The 9706-nt window shown below is 43.1% G+C and overlaps 2 protein-coding genes across 11 annotated transcripts in view; one reads left to right on the forward strand and one right to left on the reverse strand.

The window, feature by feature from the left end:
• The window catches only part of TATDN1 (TatD DNase domain containing 1), a 24117-nt gene extending 15394 nt beyond the window's left edge, over positions 1 to 8723 (forward strand). For 8 of the 10 annotated variants that reach the window (XM_054190632.1, XM_054190630.1, XM_054190627.1 and 5 more), the window contains one exon: positions 1532 to 1785. In XM_054190632.1, coding sequence (XP_054046607.1) covers positions 1532 to 1634 — 103 coding nt within the window. In that variant the 3' untranslated portion in view covers positions 1635 to 1785. Of the gene's footprint in view, positions 1 to 432; positions 1786 to 6334 lie in introns of those variants that run through there. The other 2 variants (XM_054190625.1, XM_054190626.1) reach the window with 2 other exon arrangements.
• Positions 2320 to 9679, reverse strand: RNF139 (ring finger protein 139). Its single transcript, XM_054190622.1, has 2 exons — positions 9346 to 9679; positions 2320 to 4372 (listed from the first exon to the last, which is right to left on the reverse strand). The coding sequence occupies exons 1-2, from the start codon at positions 9524 to 9526 to the stop codon at positions 2562 to 2564; spliced, it is 1992 nt and encodes a 663-aa protein (XP_054046597.1). The 5' UTR covers positions 9527 to 9679; the 3' UTR covers positions 2320 to 2561.
• Between the last annotated feature and the right edge of the window lie 27 nt (positions 9680 to 9706).

Genomic DNA, 9706 nt, shown 5'->3' on the forward strand with positions numbered 1-9706 from the left:
TTTAGAAAACCAAATCTTGTTCAGTTCAACCGTATTTCAAAATTACTGTCCCTTTAAAACATTAATTATAACCCTTACTAATTGTAGATTAGTAATCTGAGAACCTCTTAAACTTTAGGAAAAATGAGGTCTGGTAACTGAGAACTGATAGTTTGTGACTTCTCAAGTAGCAAGATCTGGTGTGAGGGGAAAGGTAGCCCCAGGCCACAAAGTATATGTAACGTTTAGGGTGTATACATACCGTTTAATGTAGCCCAGTTGGCAGGAGGAGTTTTCCACTTGTCTTTTTCTGGTGGTGCTGGACACCTTTCAATTTTGATGGTGATATTTCTGCTTTATATGTATATTTTCAGAACTGCACTACTCCCCTTTGAAGCTTTTTTTTTTTTTTTCATTTTAGCCACAAGAGGCTTTTTTTTTTTTCTCCTTCAGTGATTTTATATAGAGAGCATTACAGTAGCACGGAGCATCCTACTGCATCCAAGTGGGGACAGATATGTAAGCCCTACCAAGACTCTTCAAGGGTGAAATTCTTTGGTATTTGTTACTACTGTGTAGGCCAGATCTCACCCCTTCTCCTCTTGAACAGCCCCTTAAATCCAGAAGCTGTTTGGCTGCAAAGCACAGGAGTGGTCATGAAATATGCTAATTCTGTGTCTAGGAAAATATTTGCATTCCAGTTAAGAGCAACTCTTTTACTCCATCTTCCTCAAAAAGAAGTTTAGCTATCGCATAAGTTGAGGCAAGATCCAAAACCACGAAACCTTACCACCAGGCTTGAGGTTTCTTGCTCTTCACCATGAAGGGTTTTTTTCTACTACTAGAAAAAATTGAAGTATGGTTCATCTTAGGAACTGTACAGACTATTCATTTTTTTCAGAATGAGTGATAGAAAATCAAGAAAATAAGTACAGAGGAAAGATTGGGGCTTGGTTTTCTGTTACTTAGTATTATTAATCCCATTTCTTCTGCCTCCTTTTCCTGGCTTGTACCAAGGCTATGAGCCTTTTAAAATTGCACATTTAACATTTACTGCAAATATCTGACTCCGTTAAACAATCACAATTTGGTGACAGAAAAGAGGGAAGGAGCAGTAAGTTACTTTAACGGCTATATTCTCAGATAAGGCTGCATCCGGAATTTAAGCTTTGCCATAGACCAGTTTATTCATAGTGCAGCTTTAGCCTTGGAAGGCTAATGAATTTCAGTCTGAAAAATGAAGACCATTGATAAAGACACCCACAAAATTACTTTCTTTGAAACAGAAAGGTGTTTAATTACCTCCAAACAAGAGTCAAAAGACCAAAGATGAATCTGTAACCAGTGAGCAACCAGTGTTCAATGTAAAGGGAATGGCAGTTAGTGACTTAAAAGTGAAGCTATTTGCATATCTGAGCACCTTGCCCTGTTGCTCTCAGCATAGATTTTTATTCCAGGTTAATCTCAGTGACATGTACGTACACATGCAGCTGTCTGAAGTATATTCAGTACTGACTTTCAGAGTCCTCTAATATCAATCTTTCTTTTTTAGTCAAATACTGGAAATAATGGCAGCAGTAAGAGAAGATGACCCACTTGAGTTGGCCAATACTCTATATAACAACACTATTAAAGTCTTCTTTCCAAATGTATAAAGTTGTTTTTCTTAAATTTATTCAGCATAACTTTTGTAAATATATTGCAAAAACATAATAATTATCGTATCTGCAAGTTCTTATCAGTGGAAGCCAATATGTAGTGCTTTTTTTTTTTTTTATGGTACAAGATTAAAGCTGCTTTTGAAAAGGTGGTCTGCATTTGTACAGTTTCTCAGCCCTGTTTCCCTTTCATCAAGATTCAGGATCAATTTCAAGGACAGCCCAAGCCAGCAGCTCTCGTGAATACCTGTATGCATTACATGAGGAATACCAGGCTGCCGAGTTCACACGTAGAGCACTTCAAGCTGCTTCTGGTGGTTCTGCAGTGTTTAACACAAGGGCATGCTTGGCTGCTTTACCAGAAAGCTTATTAGCAGTTTCATCTTTTTTTCCCACATACACGAATGCTATAATATTAAAGTCTACCAACCTAAATTTTTATTTATTTTATTTTTTAAAAACACAACTCACTAGTTTTTAGCAATAAAGCTCTGCTAATACTGAATCTGTAAGTAAAGCTGCTTTGGTTCAGGCTTTTCATTTCTGATTTGACCCACTGAACAGTCTGTTTTCACCGGTATTTTTCATTTGCATCCAGCCCTCATTGATCAGGGATTACTGGTATACAGTCTTTGGCACAGCATTATCACTACATCAATTAAAGAGTGTTTTTCCAACCATCTTAAAAACATGTGAAAACATTTTATTCCATGTACAATAATGTACATAATTTTAAGGTGGTCATGAAAGAGACCAGCAAAAGTCAGAGGTATATTTACAGTAGCACACACCACAGTAAACAACCACCATTCACAGACTCGACATTGAGATACTGCTGTTGTGCTTAAGTACGATAACTACAAGTGATACTTTTCATTCTGTTGAAGTCAATCTTAAATACCTCACGGCTTGGTAAAGGACATCTCAATCACCAAGAGAGTTAGAGTCAACATTAAGAGTCTCATTCAAGTGCGGTGCCACACAGTCACTGTCCTCCTCATCACTATCGGAACTGTCATTATCTTCATTTAATTCATTTTCAGCATCAGCAGCTTCTTCTGCAACTCGTACAGGATTTTCGTTTGGTGCCACAAACCCGTTGTTATTAGAGATGTTGGCATTTTCCTTGTCCTCAATATACACTTTCTGATGGCACATCGGGCAAGTGTCCTGAATGTACAGCCACTTCCGAAGACAAAGTGCATGAAAGTAATGGTTGCATGGAGTAATGCGAGCAGAGGTGGTGAACTCATGGTAGCAGATGGCGCAGACATCATCTATTTCATGTAACCGACTTCCTTTTACCTCTGGAAGCGAGTTTATTTTCTTAACAGCAGTCCGGCGATTTATAAAAGTCTTCCAGCCATTCTTTGCTTGCAAGTAGATGTTGAAGTAGGCGTGTAGACACATCATGCAAGCGCGAATCTTGCTTCCCGATTCAAAAACCATTGTGTAAGCTCCATTTCCAAACATGATTACTCCAAATATAAACTCAATAATGTTGCCAGTTGAACGAACATAATAGACATAATCATCAAGTTTTTCCCATAGCACATTATAGTAGCCATCAATCATAAACAATATATAAACAGTGATAGAAACTATTACTTTCAGGCAAAGCTCTACGCAGAACGCCGTAACTGCAAAAAGCCACGTATTTAGTGCATAGTGGTGCCAGAGGATGTAACTGAGCAGAACTGGAAGGATGAAAAGGCAAGCGGAAACAAAGAGTACAGGGAAGTGTCTGCGAAATGATGACACGTGGGAGGCACTGAGAGACATCAGCACGGGGTCTGTCATTCCGTGGATAAAATGCAGGACTGCGGTCAACAAAAGGCACATGTTTCGACTCAGGCGAACTAATCGTTCTTCTGGTTTCAGTCCACTTAAACCAGTCTGCAGAGCCAAGATGAAAAACAAGACGGGCGCTACGAAACCAAGCCTTTTGTCATCCTCATCAGTTGAGCCGATGAAGGCCAAGATACCAAGTCCCAAATAATGCGCTATTGAGGAAATGACGGCACTCATGCCTAACACAGTTAAAGTAGAGTCACACCCACTTATGATCAGGCTGCAAAGCAGTTCCCAACAGTTATCCCACGATATCAAGAAAAATTTTTCTTCTGTATTAGTTTCAGCCATCTTTACAACGTATGTTAATACCACAGCTTGTGCTGTAAGTCTCGTTAACCAGAACACACGCAGTACAGCTGGAAACCGAATCCTTTTCCATGTATCTTCCATCAATAGCTGTAATCCATAAATGCGATACATATGCCTCACCAGCAGATAAACGTATCGCACCGAATAATAGAACCATTTAATTTTTGTAACTAAAATGGCTGTGGTATTTAGTGTCAGAACTAAGCCTGAAATAAAAACTAGTATCTGCCGGACATTTAAAGGTAATTCAATAACCAAGCCAATTACAGGAATCAGTATATCCAGGATGATGAGTTGAGAGTATATGGACTGCACGTTTAGCAACGTAACATATCCAATTCCAAAGGTAAGCTGAAGGATGGAAAGCGCCATCCATAGCGAAGGTCCTTTATGAGGGAAGATCTGAATTCCGAACGCGGCTGTGTAGTAGGCACTGTAGAAGTTTATGTGCAAAGAAGCATAGTAATTCACCAACACTGAAGTCGCAGCCAGCAGAAACGCCGAGGCGATCATATAAAACTTGAAAAGTGCTCGCTGTTGTAAGACCAGAACAACACTGGATACAAAGACACCTAAAAACAGATTGAAATCATTTAGTTCTCAGCAGAAATTCAACAACAGATTTGATCTATTAGCTTTGGAGCTACATTTATTTAATATATCACTTCCTGATTGGTCACTTGTAACTTTACATTACCAATGGCGCCCTTTTCAGAGGACAGACAAGAGGACAGCTTAATCTCTGCATGGAATACATCTGTATGCTGCAGCTGTGATGCAAAGCCAAAGCAAGCATTGAGTCACAATTACTGTTAAGTTCACCTGCACTTCCAGACTAGGGCAGGGACAACTCGCAGCCTTTCACCCTCAGTCTTGAAATCTAAGGGTAGACAAGTTCTAAAACTAGAAAAGAATTGCCAGATGTAGCATCATCTTTATAGGCAAAGTTAATAAGGAATAAATGGGTAAAATTTACTAAGTCCCTTAATTCACTTGAGCAAAGCACTCAACTACAGATGTCTAAGCTGGAGTACTAAAGATAACAGTCACCAAAACAGTTTAGCTAAACCCTTTAATGGAAAAAACTGTGAACAATTGCTGTAGTTTACTGGGGAGAGATTCCCAGTAAACTTCCAATTCCCTTCACTTTGCTTTCATTTCTGATAAGGCACCCTGAAACAACAGTCTCACAGAGAAGGCCTTCCACAGTATAAAGCTTTTGTACACGGAATCCAAAACCCCACCAAGTTGCCTCTTTGCCAAAGCCAGTGTGAACCTGCGTCTGTCTTGTTAGAAGTCAGATTTAGATCTTGAAATTCCTGTTTGCTAACCTTTCCCTCGCACTGACCATCAACACATCTTGACCATGACTGGAAAGTCTGCACCTTCCTATGAGAAATCCTATCATAGCATCTGTCACACCTTGGCATTACATTTACGACTTTGCAGTGAAACTTCAGGCGCGTAGCTTGTGACTTTCATCACTATGTACTATGTAAGTAAGGGCTCTGTCCTAACAGATTTTAAATTAAATGGCACTTGTCATGAGATTCACCTCCTTAAACATTTTTTTTTTTTTCCTTCAGGAAACACAGTGTCTTTGTTTTGGGCTTCTTAGTCAGCTTCCAGTCTATGCAACTGCTTTCTCATCCAAACCAGTTTGGAGAGATTTCCATCTCTACAACTTATATTTGATTGTAAATTGCTTTCAATCTCTGTACTAAAACTAATGAAATCACAAGTAATCCTCTTTCGACTGGAGGATAGCATCAGTCTTTTCTGACGATTGTATTTTAAATTATTCCAAATCCCCCATAATAGTGTTTACAAAAATAAATATTTTAAGCCATGGTATCTTGATCATGGGAATTAAAAAAAAAAAAAAAAAAAAAAAAAGGACTTTGCTAAGAACTAGCATTTGCTTCCACCAGGAGTGTTGCCAGCTGCTTGTATCACAAAAAAAACCCAAACCAAACAACCAAAAAACCAACCAAAAAAAACCCCAAACCAAAAACACACAAAAAAACCCACCTCAAAGGACTGAGCAGGAAGGGAGAGGGTAAACGTGAATCAACAGCAAAAGGCAGACTACAAAAAAAGGTTATTAATGCACCTTAACAGTGTTCCTTGCCAGCAGCACTGGCTGATATAAAAACATTCTCCTTAACTAATCATTAACTTAGTAACCTTGTGAAGTGGACTGAGGAGAAGCCTCCATCAGTTTTCAGACAGTGCCCTATATCACAGCTCATTCTTCCATGCAAAGCTGAGTATTATTACACACAGCATTTTAACAAAAAGCCTGAGGATTTCATTGCTTTTTCATGCACACCACCATGAACACCTACGGGAAAGCTAATACTAGGGACAAGTTTGTACTCTTTGTCTTTTCTCACAAGTCACAAATAAGGCTCAAATGCCTGTCAAAAGCTCATTATTTACATAATTCTGATCATTTGAGCCAAATGCATTTTGCACTAAGCAGGCTGCTCCAAAACACTCCTGTTAACAAAACCTATTTTCCTTCCTTGCAGTTGCAGTAACAGGCCTGTAGTGAGATACTCCAGGTCATCCTAAACCACTGACGTTTCACACGCGAGACACATCCCTAAAAACAGCACTACAATGAGTCAATAGAAAGGCCAGACTTACTGGTTCCTCTAAAGAGGCACTAACAAAAGGTAAAGCATTTCTCTGTCAGTGCTTGTGTGGAAAAGTCAAGACCCCCCCCAATGGAACCTCCAAAGACTACAGGAGGTAACTCAGATCTCAGAAGGGGAGGTAAGCGCTCCTCCGCGTCTCCATTTACATCATTCAGTCCGTCTTGCCACGAGGAGAGTTCCCCCTGCCCTGCAAAGCATTCACCAAACAGTAAATCTTTTCCCATTTTCCCCCTGATAAGAAATGCTGCAGTTCCTCCTTTGAGAGGATTTGTCGGGCGTTTCTGTATATGCTGCTGCTTACCTTTACTGTTCCTGCCTACGCCACCCCATCACCAGCTGTCTCCAGCACGGCCTCCAAACACAGCATTTAATCAAACCACACACATTTACTTTTAAAATCATTTCTTGTGTTACAATGAATCCCCCCGTCTCATATTTTCCTTCAACTCCTGCAATTTGTCAGTATCTATAGTAGCACACTACATAGGATTTGACTTCCAGTCAGTTGCAGGGTTCAATTACTTTTACAAGTAAGTATTTTAATCACGTGGAATTGCCAAACTATTTTTTTTCCCTAGCACCAGCCATTCTACTTGGTTCCACATCTTTCTACAGACTACAGTATTTATGGTAACCCTCTCAAAAATCAGTGTCCCTGCTGAGGAGGGACTACTGTCCAAAGTAACCGTTTCACACTCCTGGGGGTGGTGGTTCTCCTGGAACCCTGACACTTAAAAAAACTGCAAAGATACGAAAGGTGTTGGAGACAAAGCAAGGTTAATGTTTCATTAACCTTTGAAGATTAAAGAAAAATTGAGCTCCAGTTGTACAACTTGGTTCCGTGCTATGTATAACTCTATGTACTTGTATAAAAAATAAGTGATGGAAGAACCAGACCAAGGAATCCTGCAGTAAACTTTTTAAAAATCATACAGATCTCTATTAGCATTCTTGAGGAACTCTACTCGCAGAATCTTTTGTAACTGTTCAACGTCACCCCTGAAGTTATCAAATCTCGCCAGAGCTACAGTCTCGAGGATAAATTGTGTGTCCATCCTATGCTAAATAGTATTGTGCTACAGGAAAAGTCTGGATCAGTCTTCCAAAGCCTGCAAATGGTAACTAAATGGGCAACTTCCCCACTATTTAAATAGAGAATGATCCACACTAAATATTTTGGTTTATCCTAACAGCAGCAAACACCCAACCCTGTAATCCTTAAATTCAGATGAGGAAAAAATAGATGCAAAAGCACTCTGTTGCCTGAACCACATGGAAGGTCTTTAACATCATCTTTAAATGGTTACATTTTAATTTTTCTTTGATTTTGGAAAGCCAAGAACCACACACCAGTTGTCTCAAAGTACGAGATAAGTCTCTTGGCATAAACCGTTCCCAAAGCTCTTTTGCAGGAGGCAGGGGACGGATTACCCATTTCCTCCTCCACACCCTTCCAGAGAAGTGATCATATAAATGCAATTCTGAAAAGTGCCTTAATCTGTTAATCATGGAATAACACATTGACCATTCTCGCTTATGTGGGATTAATTTCAAGGTGCTTCCTACAGCATCTCGATCATACAATGAAGGACTCCTAAAGTCGGTGAGGCACTGCAACGTCACTTTTTTAAAAAGCGGGAAGCACTCATAGCAATTCCAGAAGTGTGGAATAAAGGGTCAAGAAAACGGGAAGTAGGAAGAACCCCCGCTCCCCATCCCAGAGCTGTCAGTACCAGCTGCAAGGCCAGGACCTCCTTGGCCTCCCTTCTCCCAGGAGCCGCCACTTCCCCAAAGGAGCTGCAGCCCAAAGAAAGTACCTGCTTTTCCTACTTTCTCTCTCTGCTCCCCTCTCACCTGCTGACTCACTACAGCTTTGCCTTTACTTCTTTACTCCCTCCCGCCTCCCCAACTTCCGCAGTGCTGTCACTGCCACACTCCTTACTCTGTACCTTTCCTTTTAACTGCTCTTCTCAGCTCCCTACCCCAACAGCCACACCACTTATTTCCTTCCTGTTTTTTTTCCTACTATAAACATCAAAGAAAACACAAAATCAACATGTCACAGGCCTGCAAAAAACTCTTGGTGTACTTTTTGGATTCTCCTTTCCTTCCTGCCCAAGCATTCCCAGCTTCAAGATGGGAACATCCCCTGTACAGCAATCATCAGAATGGGGCTATGTAAGAACGCAAGATTACCAGCAGTGCTGAAAATAGTATCACCTAGTTATATCAGTGATTTTCAACCTTCATCCCAGGAAAAAAAAAAAAAAAAAAAGCTTAAAAATAACGAACAGCAAGTTTCAAGAGATTTCTCTTTCATTTGGGAACCCAATTTCCGGCATTTCTAAACTGCTATATCCTAAAGTAAGGCTTTAACAGGAAGACATCACACTATCCAAAGTGCTTTTAAAAAAAAAAAAAAAAAAGGCACAACACGAAGTCACATGCCTTCCGCCGAGGAGGGGGTTCAGCCCCGACTCCCCGCGCACATGGCGAGCGGCCCCCGGCCGCGCTCCGCCGGCTCCCCGCGGCTCACACCGCCACGGCCAAGGCCAGGAGCCGCAGGCAACCGGCCCGGCCCGGGAACGGCACCGGGAGCCGGGGATGGAGGCGGGGTGGGGGGACGGGGACACCCAGCTCCGCGGCTAGCAGGAGGAGAGGGAGGTGACCCACCCCCGGGCGGCAGGAAGGGACCCAGACGGGGGAAAGGGGTGAAGAGAAAGCCAGGCCGCGGCAGCAGCCGGCGGGATGAGGGGACGGGGGAGAGACGCGGAGGTTCTGCCCCGCCTGCGGCTGTAAACAAGGCCCACGGGGGCCGGCGGGGAGGGGCGGGGGTGCCGGGAGCCGGCGGGGAAGGGAGGGCGGCGGGGAAGGTGTCTCACCCAGCAGCCGCAGCAGCACGCCCAGCAGCGCGGCGCTCAGGGAGCCCCCCGGCAGCGGGGACGAGTTGAAGATGGCGTCGATGAGGAACAGACTGGGCACCCGCAGCGCGACCTCCAGCCCGGCCCGCAGTCGCGGGCCCAGCCGCAGCCAAGGGAGCTGCGGAGGGCCCGGAGCCGCCATCCCCTGCCAGGGGGCAGGCAGCCCGCCTCTTCAAAAGCGGGGGAGCAAGGGGAGGAGGAGGCTGGCTACCGCCCGGCGCCCACCGCCCGCCTCGGCCGGGCCCCCCGCCACGCCGCCTCCATCTTCCTCTGCGCTCCCTCAGCAGCGCCGGCCCCAGCCGGGCCGCGGGGGCGGGGCGGG

The sequence above is a fragment of the Rissa tridactyla genome, chromosome 2 (assembly GCF_028500815.1).
Source record: "Rissa tridactyla isolate bRisTri1 chromosome 2, bRisTri1.patW.cur.20221130, whole genome shotgun sequence".
Lineage (NCBI taxonomy): Eukaryota > Metazoa > Chordata > Aves > Charadriiformes > Laridae > Rissa > Rissa tridactyla.

What these genes read in the sequence shown, in the direction of transcription:
- RNF139 (XM_054190622.1), bottom strand. Translation starts at nt 9,526, where the DNA reads ATGGCGGCTCCGGGCCCTCCGCAGCTCCCTTGGCTGCGGCTGGGCCCG. An exon ending in CGTGCTGCTGCGGCTGCTGG is followed by an intron (nt 4,373 to 9,345) that starts GTGAGACACCTT and finishes ATCTGTTTTTAG; the next exon opens with GTGTCTTTGTATCCAGTGTT.